The following is a 17,793-nucleotide window of genomic DNA, read 5'->3' on the forward strand; positions in this document are numbered from 1 at the left end:
TGCCCTGGGAAGGGAGGGGGATCAGGCCCCTCTCCTTCACCCACACAGCGGGATAGAGCTGCTGCTGCTTGCCAGGCATCCTCTGGGGTGAGACCTTCTCGTGTCCAAACACAGCTGCTGCCTGCTATCACTTTTGAAAGAAACAACCTGCCACACATCAGCTGCTCTGATCAATGGCAAAACCCTGCAAACACAGCAACTCCCCAGAAAACAGAACTCCACCCTTGATTGATGGTAAAACAGTGAAAAATCTCCCCCAAGGAGCCTCAGGCTCCTGCACTACTCCTCAGTTAGATAAGGGACGTGGCAGCTCCCTGCCTGGATGGTTCAGTGTGGATGCAGCACAGCAAGTTTCCACAAGCCCCTGGCCACGCTGGGATGGGGAGGAGGCAGGAGCAGCCCCAGGAGACAGCTTCAAGTCTCAGCCTGAGCACCAGGGAGCTGGATGCTGCTGTGCCAGGGGCTCAGCAGAGCTCGCTAAACTTTGGCACAGAAGTGCAAGCTGTGGGAGAAGGTGGATGAATGCCTCCCGGAGGTTTGGACTCGCCCGGCTGGCTCTACCAGGAGATAAAGAAGCTGCACTGTTTGAATATTAAACCCTTAAAATGCCCCCAGCAACTTTACCCCAGCTCAGCACCGTAGCTCAGCTACTGGGTCCGTCTGAGCCCACAGCAAGAGCTGGGGAAGAGCCAGGCAAGCACCAGGGGAGCCCAAGGCTTCAGTGGCACCTCTGTGCTGCAAACACAACTCAGCAGCTTTTGACTGCTTGTTTTCTGATTGCTCAAGTCAAACTCTCCCAGCCTGAGACCAGCACTGAGGAGGGGTGGTTCCCTGTTTCAGGGGCTGGAGAATCACACATCTTCATGCTCTTAGTCTGGAGAAATAGAGGCTCAGGGGGAACCTTATCACACTCTACAACAACCTGAGAGGAGGCAGTAGACAGGTGAGGGTTGGTCTCTTCTCCAGGTAAGAGGCAATAGGATGAGAGGAAATGGCTTCAGGTTGCACCAGGGGAGGTTTAGACAGGATATGAGGGCAAATTTTGTCAATGAAAGTGCAGTCAGGCATTGGATCAAGCTGCCCAGAAAGAGATGGAATCACCATCCCTGGAATGCTCCAAAACCATCTGTATGTGGCACTTTAAGGGGGACATGGTTAAGGGGTAAACAAAACAGTGCCAGGTTAAAGGTTGGACTCGATGATTTTAGGGGTCTGTTCCAGTTCCAGCCTTAAGGATTCCATGCATCAGCTGCTGAGGCAGCCCCAGCTCCAGGGGTGTGGATCCTCTTCCCTGCTGGAAGGACAGGGAAGAGCCAAGGGCAGCAAGCAGGACCTGAGAGAGTGAGTGAGTGAGTGAATCCACAGCCCCACTGCCCGGCCCACACTCGGTCAGCACCTTCCTAAAAGCCTTCCCTGGCTCCCACAGGCAAGAGAGAGCTCTCACCCAAAGTGCCTAGGAAAGGGCCCACCCCACTCCCTCCCCATCCTTCCCAGTATGCCCAGCTGCTTGGCTGCTGCTTACTGCCCCCTTCCCAGCTAACCAAGAGACCCAAAATCCACCTGCTACACCCACTCCAGGCTGCTTCCAGCTCTCCTGGGTGGAGCTACGTGGTGGGGTTCATGTGGTGCTGAGACAGAGCACTCCCGACTTATTTATAAGCCAGTGGCTGTGCCACAGTAGCCAGGAAAACAAGATGAAAGCAGCATCACACAGACACTGGGCACATACTTTTTATTCTGGGGATAAAAATTGCTTATACATTTGGCAGCAACTATTTTCATAAAAGACTTTTATAAAAAATGTAAAAATAAGCAAATATTTTCCATTATTAATATAGGAAAATGCTGCTGTGTGAATGGTTACTCTACAACTTACGAGATAAAATACCACCTTAAGGAGATATTATCTTTACAAGTAGTTAAAAAAAAAATAGAGAAGAAAGGCAGAGGGCCATCATATTAACAGCCAGGCATGGAACCGGCTTCATTCCACAGAAAGCACTCATCTTGTAAAAGGTAGCCACATATATAAAAAGGCACTTGGTTATTTGGAGCTAACGAGCAAAAGCCCTTTGTTTCTTTAGCATGGTTGCAGCAACACTTCATTATTTGCAGTGAAAGGTGTACCTGGACAGACCCCTGGAGGTCTGAGTCAGCTGCCCCGCTGCAGCCAGCGTGCTGGGAATGCTGTGTGAGCCAGGAAAAGCGGCAGCTCCACACACAGAGCTAAAAACTAAAAACTAAAAAGTACAGCCCAAAGCGATGGCCCCGGGAACCAGCTCCTCCTGAGGCCCTGCCTTCATGTACCATTAGGTGGAATTGGAAAACAAAACAAAACAAGAAAAACAAAGCAACTTTGACTCTTGATTAGAGTGGAGGGAAGAGCAGAGACAATACTGTACACGGTAGGGTGTTGGATGGCGGCTCGCCGGGGAGCGGCCCTCAGTCCTTTGGCAGCAGCCGGCGCCCCGAGCTCTTTGGAAGACGTGTCTGCAGCACTCCCCTGAAGAGGTAGGAGCAAACCATCCCCACAATGTTCACTTCGGCTGCTGGCTGGTCTGGAGCCCTTCGGAGAAGCGCTGCTCTTGAGGGCAAAGCAGAAGGGGCGGCCGTGTGCCAAGGTCAGTGCCAGCTGGCTGCCACAGCCCCAAACCGTGGAGGCGGCCGCACCGCGAGCGGCCCTACCGTCCCACAGAGGCCACCTGGGCTGGGAGATCTCCGCTCAGGCTGGAGCTGAGGGCACAGGACAGCCCCAGAGCTGAGCACCAAGCTGCACAGGCAATGGTTTCTGAGCTATTTGGTCTGCTGCCACAGCCCAGCCGCTGGAGGCCCGCGGGGCAGTCAGTGCTGCGGCCTCCGTGCGCTGCGAGGGGAGGACAGGCGGCTGTGGCCCAGGGACACTTCTCACAGGGCTGGATGTCATTCCTGACGCAGAAGGACACACACCGCAAACATGTAACCGCAGGTTTGGCACTTGTTGATAACACCATAAAGAGGCAGCATATGGTATCTGGAGGGCAGGACACACAGCCACCCTTGGATGGAGGGGAGGGGACTACTGTGCAAGAACGCTGGGAGCTTGTGTTACCAGTTTTTGAAACACTCGTGCTCATCCCAAAAGGCCTGTATCAGTTGCAGCGCATCTCTTCTGGCATGGGAGCCCACGGAGGCAGTCATGGACACTCCTGGCAGGATGGGGGCACAGGGAGGGTAGTGTGTCAAAATGGTCAGGGTGTCTCGGAGAAGAGATGGGCCCACAGGCCACCGTAGTGGGAAGACCAGGTCAGACCAGCGTTTTTGGGAGGGAAAATAACAAAACAAACAACCTAAAAAGACTATATGTATATATAATCTCATAATACCTGGGGAGCAGGCAGTGAGAATGCTAAGGGGTGTTAGTGGGTCTCTACAAGGCAAGGACTCCTGAAGAGGAAAGGGTGAAGCTGTGTGACAGGAGATGTCACTTGACCTGCAGGTGTTTTGGGAGGTCCAGCTCGCTTGCTGAGCAAGAGTGGACGAGGGAAGGAGCAGGGCTAGGAATGTGGGTGCAGCTCTGAGCTGTGTCAAGACAAGGCAACTTGAACTCGAGGAGAACTAGTAGAAGGTGCTTCAGAGAGAGGTTATGTGGGTAACAGGAGGAGTAACAAAATAAGGATACAAAGCTGGTTTTGGCTAAATTTCTGGAGAAATGACCGCAAGATGTACTAAGCTGAAGAGCTGTCTCCCCAAAGCAACGGTGGAACGTGTTTAAAAGCAGACTGGAGAATCCAGTGCAGACAGCAGTCACGTCCAGTTGGTCAGAAGTGACCCAGCTGGTCTTCTCCATCACCAGCTTCTACAGTTCTCCATTTAGCATGAAAGCATACAAGTCTACAGCGACCACAGTCCCTCCAACGAAAGAACATCCTGGGCTCATTAAGACTCTTGGATACTAAAAATGGTTCTTCATTTCCATCCTGGAAGACCTTCATGAGTTCTGGAGTCCGCTTTAGTTCAGGCGTACACCTGCATGTTGTTCCGCTGCTGCTCGGGCATGTGGGCGGCCGCTGGCCCGCGCTGGTTGTTGCTGGGACTGGTGGCCACGTCAGACCAGTCAGAGGCAGAGTGGGGGGAAGAGCTCGACCACTGGTCCGGAGATTCAGGCGACGGAGTCAGGTACGGGTGCTCCCCTTGTAAGTGCCGGTTGTGGCTAGGAGTCCGTTCTGTGGCCGAGGAGTAGCAGCTGTGCTGGGAGGGAGGCGTGGGGTACTTCCCCATCGAGCTCTGGAACTGGTGGTAGGCCGGGAGGACCGTCTGAGCCACCTGCCCGTCCTGCTGAGGGATGGCAGCCATGGAGAACGAGGCGCTGGGCAGCTGGGCTAGATCTGGGATCTGGTACATGGAGCTAAGAGGGCCAGCCATGTTCTGAGCGCAGTTGGACTGGGCCTGCTGCGGCAGTGCTTGCTGGTTTATGCTGCCCTTGGGAACCAGCTGGAAAGTCATGATGGGGGGCAGAGACTCCCTGGACACCCCCAGGTGCTTGGCGTCCGCTTGAACCAAGCCACTCTGCTGAGGAACGCTGGGGTGGGAATGCATCACCTGGGGCACCATGCCGAACATCTCGTTGTACTGGGACTCGTTCACCTCCATGCGGTTCATCCACTCGCTGGAGACGTTGCCTGGCCGCAGCCTGCCCAGCCCGCTGTTGGGAGGGGTGGTTCTGTGCTGAGACAGCAGCTGGCTGACGGAGGGCAGCACCGTGCCGGAGCCGCGGCCCAGGGGCTGCATCTCGTGCAGGTTGGAGAAGGACATGGTGTGCGCGGCCTGCACCGACGGAGCCGTCAGCAGCGAGCTGGGCGACGAGTGCAGCACCCCCGGCGACGGCATCACGGGAGAGGAGGTCGGTTCAGATGCAAAAGCGTGGGGAGACTCCAGGGAATCCACTGGTGACAGGGTCACGGAGCTCTCTGAGAACTGCCCTTTTCCCTCGCTGAGGGACTTCTTCCTCCTCCTCTTTGCATCTTTGGTGAGGCTGGTGGGCATGCCTTTGGCATTCGGCTTTCGTGACTTCTTGCTTAGTGACGCGTGTTTCAGGTTGAGGAAGGACCTGTTGGGGCCACAGATGACAGGGGAGAGGGCAGAGTTCAGCATGGCCCCGGGGTGCCCGGCAGGGCTGTGGGCCACGTTGTACTCGTTGAGGAGCTGCACGATGTCGTGGTGCATGCGGTCCTGGGCCACGTCCCGCGGCAGCCGGTCCATGTGGTCCGTGATGTCTCGGTTGGCAAAATGGTCCAGCAAGATTTTTGCTGCTTCAAAGCTGCCTTCACGAGCAGCGAGGAAGAGTGGAGTCTCCTCCTGGAAACACAGAGTAAATATTTTAGCAGCTCCAGTGTGGGGGGACTGACTTACAACTCATGATCCCTTATGGTGTGGCAGACTGGCAAGCACTGCATAATGCAGTGTCACGTTAACAGCCTCCAAAAGCCACCCATCCTGAGAGCTGCCCACTGAAAAAGGCAGATTACAGATAATTTCATACACAGCTGTGGAGCACAGGCTGAACTTTCCCACCAGGAAGGGCACTCTTGTGCCCTGGATCCTTGGAGGAACCATGAACCTGGTGCCTTTCCCCTATTGCCTCCTATAAGGGAGAGGTACAAAAGGCTAAAACAGCCCAGTAAGGAACTAGAACTTGTTGCTACCTCTAAAATCCTGACTGAGTGATAATAATCCAAAAAAGCTGCTTTAGGCAGAGGAGATAAATCAAGGACTAAGACACAGCAAAAACTAACAGTGAGGCTACACACCATCTGCACAGTGCAGCCTGTCAAACAGAGGAGCTTGTCCCCCATCTCCACCCTGCACTGAGATCCCTGGAAACATCACAGGACAGCATTGCTGCTGTGCCACCAGGTATTTTTCTGTCTGCTAACTGCAATCCAGCTGTTTGAGACCAGCAGCACTTCACCTGCTGCTCTCACACAGCACTGACTGTGTCTTGCATTCCTCCCCTGCAAGGAAAGCAGGACAGCATTGATGCCCAGCACCTGGCCAAACAAGGAAGAGAACTGCTCTCCCACATCAGGAACCCTGTAAGACACCCAGCACCTGGGGAGAGCTCCAGTCACAGTCTGGGTTTGGAAGACCTGCACTGAGCACTCAGTTCAGTAAATATGAACTTAACTCACTACCAACAGCAAAGAGATGCTTTGAGATAGGAAGCACAGGCTTGCTGAGCACTGCCACACTGTACCTTGTTATCCTGCATGTCTCTGTTGGCTCCATTTTTCAGCAGTACTAGTGTTGCTTCCACATTGTTGACAGCAGCAGCCCAGTGAAGAGCAGATTTACCTGCAGGGAAACACAACAACGTCACTAACAAACCATGGAGATATTCTGCTTCTCCTACAGCACTGTTTAACCAAGCCACTGAGCATCAGCCTGTAGTTTATAACCACTGGAGGACTTTGCAGGAGAGCCCAGTGTGTGATTTAGCTATGAAATTAAATGCAGAGCTCCCACTTTGGGAGAGCAGAACCCACCCCTCCCTGCTCACACCACGGCAATTATTTGCCCAGCCTGGCACATGGTGTTCCCATTACCGTGGTCATCCACAGCATTGACATCAGCCTGGCAATTGATGAGCTCAGCCACCATCCCTTCCACAGCCAGACGTGCAGCCAGAATCAACGGGGTCGTCCCATCGTTCATCCGAGCGTCCAGGTCTGTCACTCTGTTACGGATCAGGATCTGGACAACGGGGCAAGATGGATTTTTTTTCAATACCACTACAGACCAAAACTGAGGACTTGGCAGAATCTCAAGAGAAATTTTACAATGACAAAGCAGCCTGAGCAGTGAAATGCAAGGACCCAGAAAGACAGGGGCAAACAGACCAAATAAATACACGCCAGATGATTTATGCACGCCGAGCCCTCCAAGCTGTGAATACCCAAGCAAACTGGATGTAAACCAGCTCTGCCTCACCACCACACCGTGGAAGGCTCGTGAGCGAGCAGAGCACAGCTTGGACAGGCCCACATGAGCGCAGAGCTCCCAGGGGCCATACCTGGAAGACGCCCTGGGCGTCGGCAGCCACGGCCGCGTGCAGAGGGGTGCGCCCCATGTTGTCCCGGGCATTGGCATCGGCCCCAGCATCCAGGAGCCGCTTGGCAGCGTCGGCCCGGGAGTAGCGGGCTGCCAGGTGCAGGGCCATCTCCCCTGTGCGGTCTGTCTGAGCCTGCAGGTTGGCCCCCTGGTAGATGAGGTCTGTGATGATGTTTGCTGAGGAGTCCTCCCCGTCCTCGTCGTCCTCGCTGATGTCGGAGCCGCCCGCACGCAGGGATGCCAGCATCAGCGGGGTGCAGCCGTCTGCAGGGGGGAGATGGGCATACAGGAACCTGGCAGAGGCATGGGAACCCTCCTACAACCCTTCCTCCTGAGCTACACACAGTCCCTCCTGTCCAGACAGTTGCTTTAACACAGACCTCTTCTTGAAGTCCCACAGTTAGCGAGTTGTCTTCCTTCCAAGCATGAGTAATCTACTGCAAACCCAACAGAACTTAAGATATTCCTCTAAAGATCATCATAAAACAAAAAAAACTTTGCTGCTGAGGTGTAAAACTTCCACAAAAAGCAAAGGCTAGCTGAGAGAAGGGCTATAAAAATCAAAGTAATTTGACCACTTAGTGTAACTGTTTGTCTGGATGTTCTAATCACACCCTTGGGGAAAAGAAACAGTTGAAGTAAAAATTATTCAACAACTAGCCACCAACTATTGGTGACATTCACTTCAGATATTAGCCTGAAGTGAAATGCAGACAAAAGCCTTCAAATCTACAGCAAGGTTATCACGAGAAGGATCCTGAAGTTGTGACAGTCGAGCACTCAAAGCTGACATATGCCCCAGGATGAATATTCTCACACACTCTGAGTACTCTGGGAGCTATTGGTCTTACTCTCCTCAAGCCTCCAGTGATGGGATGCAAAGTTCTGTTGGGTTTGCAGTAGGTTAAGATATTCCTCTAAAGACTAAGATCATCATAAAACAAAAAATCTTTGCTGCTGAAGTGTAAAACTTCCACAAAAAGCAAAGGCTAGCTGAGAGAAGGGCTATAAAAATCAAAGTAATTTGACCACTCAGTGTAACTGTTTGTCTGGATGTTCTAATCACACCCTTGGGGAAAAGAAACAGTTGAAAGAAAAATTATTCAACAACTAGCCACTGATTACTGGTGACATCAGTGACATTCACTTCAAATGTTAACCTGAAGTTAAAGCCTTCAAATCTACAGCAAGGTTATCACGAGAAGGATCCTGAAGTTGTGACAGTCGAGCGCTCAAAGCTGACATATGCCCCAGGATGAATATTCTCACACACTCTGAGTACTCTGGGAGCTATTGGTCTTACTCTCCTCAAGCCTCCAGTGATAGGATGCCCACAAAGGCTAAAGTCACACTCATGCAACCAGGATCCCTGCATTGTCAGTGGAAAGACTCCTCCAAAGCTCTAATTTAACTCAGCTCCCCTTCTGATGAACCTCCCTCTCTGCCAATCAGAGAGGACAGTGCAGGAAGACCACCTCATGCTGCTGATCTTTCACCCTTGTAACACCCTCCTCAATGCAGGATAATTAAGATTTAAAACATCTCCACATATTTTCAGCAACCCATGAAAATGCCGAGTGTTTCAATTCTAGCAGCCTCTGAATGTTATGTGACATCCCCTAAAGCCCCAAAACTGCAGCTGTAGTCACTGATGCTTCCTTGCTGATTTTACTGCTTTCCTGCACATCCTTCAGAGGCACCTGGAAAGCAAGAGGGACTGAGGTGGCAGCAGAGGGGAACCTCACCCTGCTGAGCCCACCAGCAGAAATACAATTTTTTCAGCAAGTACCTGATTTATCCCATGGGCAAGCAGGGGACAAACAGCAGCTGCTCTGCCTGCACAGCTCTCAGTCACAGAGCACATAAACAAGGTGGTATCTCCTCCTGGAAGTAACACACACAGCTCTAATGCCCTGCTCCCCTTCCCAGCTTCTGATCACTGAGCTTCCTGGCTCTCTGCTTTAGGACAGTCCCTAAACTTTGCAGAAATGTGCATTTCCAGCAGGGGCACTGGAGGAGCAGGCTCTGCCCGGCTCCAGCAGCCTGCACGCTCCTCCTAGTGGCTCCCCACCACAGGACACACAGCCTCCTTTCCTTTCCTTTTCCTTTTCCTTTTCTTCCCCAGGCTTTGGACAGACAGCAGCCAAGAGCTGGGTTCAGTTCCAAGATCCAGCCCTGTCTGCAGACCCTCTCTGCTGCTCTGCAAAGCTGTACCTCCCTTTGTGCTGCTCCCTCCTGCTGCTGGCTCTGCTCCCTTGTCCCAAATGAACTCTCCTCAGTATTCCAGTCAGGCTGTGCTCTCCTCCGTACTGCCACAGCACAAAGAGCAGAGACACAGAGCACAGAAAGGAGATTTCCTTTCCCCCAGCACCCCAGCTCTGGGAAAAACCACTCACAGGCCGGGTCTGGCTTGCTCAATCACTGCATCTATCCTGGATGTTCGTGCCTAGCTTCTCCACAGGGACAGCACCGCATTAAATCCCTGGAATAATTTGCTGTGACCCTGCCCAGAATTTCTCAGGTACATGCAGCTCTTGTCAGAGCCTTGCAAGTTGGCCACACACGGTTGGTTTTATGAGGCTAGCAAAAGCACATCCAGCTAGACAGTCACAATTAAGTGCTTGATGGACTACTAGGGAAAAAAAAAAAAAAAAAAAGCTGTGGACACAATGTCTTTTTTCCCCCTTCCAGCTTGTTCTCTCAAAGAGCTGGAAAAGAACCCAAAAGCATCCAGCTGGAGGCAGACATCCAGCATGGAAAATTCCAGTCTAAACCACTGAAGTTTCAGTAACTGAAAAAAAGAGGGGCATATAATAGAGACAGTTCATCAATTTTAATTATAGGTGGTGTTACTAGTTATGCTATAATTGCATTACCCTGGTTACACACTCACAATAACTGCAGTGAAAAGAATGTCCTCACTGCTCTGGGGGACACAGCAAAAGAATAGCATGGGGAGACAAAGGTGGGGGCAGCATTTTATAAAAACTCTTCTCTTTGCTGTCTTGCAGCAGGACAGCCCCTGAGTACATGTAAAATGCAGAGTGAGGCAGTAAAGTCAGGAGTTCACCAGACAGGTACTCCTGAAGGTCAGGCACAAGGTACTGAAAGCTGGGATATAAGGAACCCACAGGGAAAATCTCCAGGAAATGCTTCTGGAGGACACTGGAGATCTTGGATACCCCCAGATTTGAGGGACTGCAGAAGATGTGGGTTAAGAGAGAGCACAAACCCTTAGAAACACTGAGGTGATCCTCCCCTCTCAGGAAGAGATCTCTGCTGTTCAACCTGCACCTGCAGCCAGGATCTAACTCACCCAGCCTCAGGCGGCTCCAGCCCTGACACCTGCACTCAAGGCAGTCAGCCTGAACACCTTTTGTAATTAATTAGGGACAGCAAAGCATTGCTGGGGTGTGAAATCCACTTTTGGACTTCTTGGGACGGAGGGCAACTACCTCTCAGAGGGGCCCATTTTTTCCAACTGCCTGTGAAAGTGAGGGTGGCCAGGGTAGAGAAACAGCCACATTAACTATGAGGAATCCTACCCCTCCTTACTAACCCCTTATTCCAACACCTCTCAGACTTATAAAATTATTTCTGCCCTTGACAGCTGCTTGCTTCTGATGCCACAGAGAGAAATAACTTAGAGCAGCTTGCTGCAAGCTTCACAATTGTATCTGGGTGGCAGGAAAACAACTCACAGGTCAGAATTATTTCATTGCTGTTGTTGGACAAAGCTCTGGGTGAACGTGAAAATGAACTGGAGCCTTAAGAACATTATTGCCTGCACTTGGAAAGCTTCTAGCCTGCCACACAGCTAGAAGTTTCAATAGGGGAAATAAAGAAAAGCTTAAATTTGGCAGAAACTGATGGTTTATGTTCTCACACTCATTACACAAAAATCCCTCCTTCCCTTTGCATTTAGGAGAGCTAACAGGTCAATGAACAGAAAAGACAATAGAAAGGAACTGAGAGAATGGGTCCAGTCATCCTTAAATTGCATGGAAATATTCCCACAAAACACAGCAGAAAAAGGCACTGCAGCAATATCACCAGCATCACCTCTCTGCATATGAACAATTGCCATGTTTGCAGCTCTTCCAGCCAGAACACACTCCTTGGTCAACTGGCTCCTCTCAGAGATCAGTTCTCACCAGGTGACCCACCCAGTCCTTCACCAGCTTATACAGCTTTGGCACTACACTCATAAAAGCAGGAGAGGGTTCCCAGGGCATCTACTCATTTAGGACAGAGACAGCAAACCTGCCTGCATGTTAAAGAAACCTTCCAAGTCCACAGTTCTGTTATGAATTCAATGACTTGATCATCATAAGCTGAAGATATAAATCAGAGAATAAAAAAAGAATCATCAACAATTTTGCTGCATTGCTGCTCTGTTCAGGACAGACACCTCACACACTGCTAATGGGGGTAAACTGTCTGCCAAAAAGTCATCTTATTCAGGAAAAGGCCATCCTTGCTTCCTCAGCTGATAACAGACACCTCAGGTATAAAATCTGCTAAGCTGGTCCTTAGAAAAGCCTGGCATGGATATCTGCAGTGAACCAGCTGGAGAAACTGGGGGTTATTTCCAGCACAATTACGCATTCAGAATTTCTGACAGTATCACTTAGGCACGCACTGTTATAAATGAGATTCTACAGGTGCTTGCTAGGGGAACTTTTCCTCCCAGCTCCATGATATTCCATGTGCTGCAGACCATGGTTTAACCTTTCCAGCAGTGCACCCTGTGCTTCCCTCGGGCACCGTGCTGGTGCCCCTGCACACTCCACTGAACTCGTGCCAGCAGCAGCCCCAGGCAGGGGGCACAGGGCGGGCTGGCAGGACACACAGACACTGGGAGCACTGACCTGGCCCCCTGACGTTGACATCCAGCACATCCACCTCCTGGTCAGCCTGGGGAGGGGTGAGGGCCAGCGAGGTGCTGCCGCAGACGTCGGCCGCCTCCAGGTGCTGCTGCGTCCACTGGCGCTGGTCGATCTGCTCGTCCCCCTCGGGCAGCAGGGCCTGGTCCTCAGCCTGGACACACACACACAAGCTGCTGCTTCAAAGCACCCACCAAGCGGCCAAAGGCACCCAAAGCTCTTGGGGTGCTCTTAGTTTGGATTTTCTGTTGTGTTTTGGTTTTTTGTTTGCTTTCTTGGTGTTTTAGGGGGGTTGTTTTCTTTTAAGCTAATGGTGGTCTGCATTTACTTCTGCTTTCATACTCCCACCATACATTACCAGGCCTGAGCTGCAAGACATGCCATTAACCTTCCTGTTCCTCTTGCTGCTGTAGGGAGGGGACACTGAAACAGAAGGTACTGACTTTCTCCACCAGCCTGTGGTGGCAGTGTTAACCTGAGGATTTGCTCCTCACATACAATTAATTACCAATCCCTAGGCCAAGGGAGGTTTTGAGCAAGGGAAGGTAATGCAGATGCTTGTCTCACCAGCAGTTTCAGATGGTATTTAAGTGTTGGAGCTCCTTACCTTAGCTCTCTTTGGCTGAGGTCCACCATCTCCTGCCCAGTGCTCAGTCGTCCCAGGGTCGGCCAGGTTACCCTCTGGTATCTGGACAGACAGATTTCTGACAAGCAAGGAGAAGATATCACTTTGCAGCCTGAGCAGGTCTACTGCTGCTACTTACACTGCCTTGCAGAGACTAACAAAGGGGTGCCTGTAAGTTTGATAGCTTGCAAACAGAGGAACCAAGAAATCAAAAATTTCAGGCAACCAATAGTGGCACTTAGAACTGCAAAGTAGATTAATTGCACTTAGTTAAAAAGAGGTTAAATGCACTTAGAACTGCAAAGTAGTTTAATTCAGTGGAAAAGTGAAACTGCATAAAACTTTTGAAACTTGCCATTACTTCTGAGTCACATTTTTGATGCATTGAGCTAGAGATATTAGAAGTTTGTTGTCACTATCAACTAAAATGTCTCACCTATTCCAGGAGAAGATTAGACAAACAGTGCCTGGCTGTTGATGTATACTGCTCAGTGTCAGAAAACCAAACAAAGCCAGGAGATCAGATTCCTTGTTGGCATTTTACACATTAGAGTTAATTAAAATTCTTCCCTCCAAACCAGATATTTTTAAATTTCGAGGAATAGCCTAAGAAGTTCTAGCTTAAAAGGAAGCTTTCTCTAAAGAGTTAAGCGCATTTGATGAAACATATCTCAGCCACATTCTCAAAATCCTCGAGCCAGCAATGAACAGAGTGCCAGTGGCCTAGATGCAAACTCACTTGAGCCCCACAGCGTCCTCCCCGACGGGCTCTCTGCGCTTGTGGTTGCTGGGGTCCCTGCGCAGGATGAAGCCCTCGGGGAGCCACAGGGAGCCGTGCTTGCGCTTGCGCTTGGCCATCATCACCCCCAGCAGCAGGATCAGCAGGATGATCAGAGCTGCCACAGCAAGCAGGTAAAGCAGCTGGGTCTTTGGTGGTAACAAGGGCTCACCTGAAAGTTACAGTTGAAACACAGCGGGATTAACAAAGCGGAGACAACAATCTCCGACCTAACAGATTCTCTTTTCTCAGCACAGCCCTTCCCACAGGGGGCATATTGTCTCTGCAGAGTTGAGGCTCCACTGAGACTGCTGTAAGTCTTCTTTTTGACTTCCCTTTCTCAAAATGTTTTCCAGAGTACATGGCTGCTGAACCAAAGATCTTGCTCCTTCCTCCAGCCATGCTCACTTGGCACAGAGAGAGCTGATCTACACGAATCACAGAATAATGAGGTTGGAAGAGACCTCTAAGATCATCAAGTCCAACCTATGCCCTAACACCTCAACTAGACTATAGCACCAAGTGCCATGTCCAGTCTTTAATTAAACACATCCAGAGACGGTGATTCCACCACCTCCCTGGGAAGAAGATACAAGCACAACCCAACTAGGAAAAGCAATAATGCCAGCCTAGAACATGTTTGCAGCTGAGCCTCAGACTGAGGGAGATGGAGCAGAAATCAAAGAGATTACATATTGCCAGGGGAGAAAACATCTGGCAGACTGGACTGAGGAATGCCTCCCAGCCTTTCTCTCTAAATGGCACCTTTTCCACTGAATTCATGGCTTAAAGCACATGAATGGTTTTAGTGTGGAGATCACCACTGCAGTGCTGCAGCACGAGAGGTTACTGATTCTACAAGTATTAAAGTGACTGGCTCTAAATTAAATATCCTGCCTTACTAACCCCCTGTGCACTTTGCACAAACACACTCCTATAACTGGGGACAAACAAGTCGCCTCCCAGAAACCATACTGAACAGCGAGACACAAGAGGACGATGATCAATAACCTGAGTATTTTGCAAGCCCAAGTTTGATGACTGCCCCCTCAATAAGCAATTTTTCCTCTCCCATTACTCACTTTGGACAGACACAAAAGGATAGGGCAGCATGCCCTTGATGGCCTGAGCAGCTAGGAGAGCTGCAGCAGCTTCTGTGTTGTGAAAGCATTGCTCTGAGTCCTCTGCACACTGGCGGTTGTCGATCTCCAGGAACACCTTGGTGCTGCAGAGACACAGTAAGAGGGCACAGCAGTCAGTGACAGAAAGTTAGAAGACAGAAACTTATGCCAAAGCAGGAGGTCAAACTGCATCAGCATTTTACATTAACCTTCCTACCCCAACGCCAAACTGGGCAGTTGCAATAGTGTTGCACTTTCCCATTTATAAAATGTCACAGACATCTTTTCATGAAAAATCCTTTCCTTAGGATTTTTCTTCCTGAGAAGCTGAGAGGCCTCAGGAACAAAATGTAAACATTGATTATCTGCTGCTGTGGAATGCAACAGGTGCATCTGTGATTGGTCTCATGTGGCTGTTTGTAATTAATGGCCAATCACAGTCAGCTGGCTCGGACTCTCTGTCCAAGCCACAAGCCTTTGTTATCATTCTTTCTTTTTCTATTCTTAGCTCGCCTTCTGATGAAATCCTTTCTTCTACCCTTCTAGCATAGTTATAATATATTATATATATAGTTTTAATATAATATATTATATATATATAATATAAAATAATAAATCAAGCCTTCTGAAACATGGAGTCAGATTTTAATATAATGTATTTTATATATATATATAGTTTTAATATAATATTATATATATATATACACACACACACATATATATATATATATATATATATATATAAAAACATAAAATAATAAATCAAGCCTTCTGAAACATGGAGTCAGATCCTCGTGTCTTCCCTCATCCTCGCACCCCTGTGAACATGGTCACAATAAGACAGCCTACAGCCCTAGAAAAATCTAGAAACACTACAACCAAGAGTTACCAGCACAGCCAGGCCAGAGGGAGACAGAGGCACCCACTCACCCAATGACCTCCTGCTCCAGCTCCCTGTGCTTGCGAACCACCACGAGCGACCGGCGGCTCCGCGCCGCCGATTTCTCCCCGTAGTAGGGGAACACCATGGGGTTCCCCTTGGAGTCCAGCTTGATCCTCAGGTTGGTGTGCAGCAGCGTGCCCAGGGTGCGCAGGAAGCTGCGCACGTCCTCCAGCAGCTCGTCGGGGGGCATCAGGACCACGATGATGAGGGTGCCCTCCGCCAGCTTCTCGGCCTTGTCGCCGGCGCAGTCCAGCCCGTCCCAGCCGCACTCCTCGCTGTTGCAGCCCTGGTCGCAGCGCCCGTCCGCGTAGTGATCCGCGCAGTACTTGTCGTACCTGCAAGCAGGGACAGCATATCTGTGCTCTGCACAGCACAGCTGCGCTCGGGGGGACAGCGTCTTACACGCTGCAGCATCGTCGGAGGTAAAGCAATGCTCCTAATCGGGGTGGCAGGAGAGGAGATACAACCCCAGGATAAGCTTGCAGCCTGGGAGGGTGAAAATAGGAAGCATGGCACACCCCAAGAAGCCATTATTTCATTCTGGTAACAGTGTAAGAGAGCTGCTTTTTCTGTTTACTAAGATACTAACATCTCCTGCTTCACTGAGGGAGAATCATCACTGCAAAGCTGTAGCATGTGTCAAAAATAACTGAAGAAATGTAGCTACAAACAAGCTAGAAAACATGTTCAGAAGCAGCAAGCTCAGCTGGGATTAAACTACAGGTATTGCTGGCATGGAAAAAAATTCAGGATAGCAGGCAGCACACTTAAAATCTAGTACAAGGCAAAATGCCTCCTATTTACATTTCCAGGGAAAGCAGGGCACATCCATCAAGCAGGTTAACACACTACCATTGTTCAGGTTATCGACTTAGAGCACAGCACACAAACTCCAAAAATGGAGAAGTACACAAAGCAGCAGAAACTGCTGGATGCCAAGCTTTCAGCAAGGACAGCCAGAGAAACAATGGGAGAGAAGGGAGCCACAGGCAGGAGCTATGTTAGTCACACAGAGAAAATGTTCTCAGCATCGAGCCTTACTTGCATGTCCTGCTATTTTGCTGACACTCAAAGTTGTCAAACAGGCACTCGGGCGTGTTGCAGAACTCGTCACACTGTCCATTGAAAAGCATCCAGCAGGGCAGGGAGGAGGAGCAGTTGGCCCAAGGATCCTCCACAGTCAGGGAGCAGTCGCCTCCATCCCACTGGCAGGCGTGGGTGTTGCAGTCCTCATCACAATAGCCATCCCTGGCTTTCTCTGCACACTGGGAATCCAGGCACCTTCGGGGCTCCGGGCTCAACGTCACGGGCTGCTCACAGTGGCTGCCCTGCGTGTGAGCAGGGCACTGGCAGTAATAGTAGGGAGGCTGAGAATGAGGGTGGCAGCTGCCCCCGTTCTGGCAGGGGGCACTGGCACAGCCTGGGTGTGTCTGGCATTCCTCTCCCACAGACAGCTTGGGGCAATAGCACCGAGGACCAGAAGATGTTTGGATGCACTGCTCCCCCTTCTTGCATTTCACTTGTCCACAGGTACTGTGGCTGTTGAACTCACATTTTGCTCCAGAATAACCCTGCAGGGTGGGGAAAAAAAGGCAAAACAATCAGTGCCACAAACCTATTCTTCAGCACTCTGAGGGCTGGAGGCAAGGTGTCATGTGCAAATACTTTCTCCCCTGTAACTCCTCTAGCCTCACTGCAGCAGCCATGACTTTCTGGACCTAACCTCATGGATAAAGAAAGAAATCACAAGGCTCAGTTACATTTTGAAAACAGTCTAGAAGAGCCACAAACAAGGGGAAGCTTGCAGCAAGCACAGAAAACAAAGGACTGCAAAAAAAAAAAAAAAAAAGCTAATTTAATTAAACTAATGTAATTTAATGGTAGATTTAAGACAAAAAAAAAGCCAGCTGTGATACTTGAACACCATACACGTCTGGGGTAGCAACAGCCAGCATCACTCTCCTGGGGCAGCTGGAAGCCCTGTGTTTCCCTGCTGAGCAGATAAGTGAAGGGATGTGGGTAAATCACCTGCAGTAAGCAGTGAGAGCCCAGGCAGAGGGCTCTGGGGCTGGGGCAGGCAGGGCAGGGGGAGCAGGGGTGGGTGCTTACCGGGGGGCACTGGCAGATGAAGCCCTCGGGCATGTTGCTGGCCACCGCGCAGGTGCCGCCGTTCTGGCACGGCTTCCGCGGGCACACGTCGATGACACTCTCACAGTGACGGCCTGGACAGGGCACAGAGACAGAGAGAGAGCAGAGAAACGTGTGTGAGACCACCCCAAACCATCACCACACAACACACACTGTCAGTAACCAGTGAGCTGAGCGCTCCTTCAGGAGGGAGCACCCCTTTGGAT

At 50.5% G+C, this 17,793-nt stretch overlaps 1 protein-coding gene across 3 annotated transcripts in view; it reads right to left on the reverse strand.

The window, feature by feature from the left end:
* Positions 1 to 1,715: 1,715 nt before the first annotated feature.
* Positions 1,716 to 17,793, reverse strand: part of NOTCH2 (notch receptor 2) — a 97,756-nt gene continuing 81,678 nt past the window's right edge. For all 3 annotated transcript variants that reach the window (XM_063165300.1, XM_063165297.1, XM_063165299.1), the window contains exons 23-33: positions 17,549 to 17,661; positions 16,481 to 17,010; positions 15,427 to 15,774; positions 14,458 to 14,600; positions 13,337 to 13,547; positions 12,580 to 12,676; positions 11,958 to 12,126; positions 7,049 to 7,350; positions 6,582 to 6,729; positions 6,233 to 6,330; positions 1,716 to 5,334 (exon numbers count right to left, since the gene is read on the reverse strand). In XM_063165300.1, the coding sequence (XP_063021370.1) occupies positions 3,994 to 5,334; positions 6,233 to 6,330; positions 6,582 to 6,729; positions 7,049 to 7,350; positions 11,958 to 12,126; positions 12,580 to 12,676; positions 13,337 to 13,547; positions 14,458 to 14,600; positions 15,427 to 15,774; positions 16,481 to 17,010; positions 17,549 to 17,661 (3,500 nt within the window). In that variant the 3' untranslated portion in view covers positions 1,716 to 3,993. The remainder of the gene's footprint in view (positions 5,335 to 6,232; positions 6,331 to 6,581; positions 6,730 to 7,048; positions 7,351 to 11,957; positions 12,127 to 12,579; positions 12,677 to 13,336; positions 13,548 to 14,457; positions 14,601 to 15,426; positions 15,775 to 16,480; positions 17,011 to 17,548; positions 17,662 to 17,793) is intronic.

Source organism: Melospiza melodia, chromosome 11 (assembly GCF_035770615.1).
Source record: "Melospiza melodia melodia isolate bMelMel2 chromosome 11, bMelMel2.pri, whole genome shotgun sequence".
NCBI lineage: Eukaryota > Metazoa > Chordata > Aves > Passeriformes > Passerellidae > Melospiza > Melospiza melodia.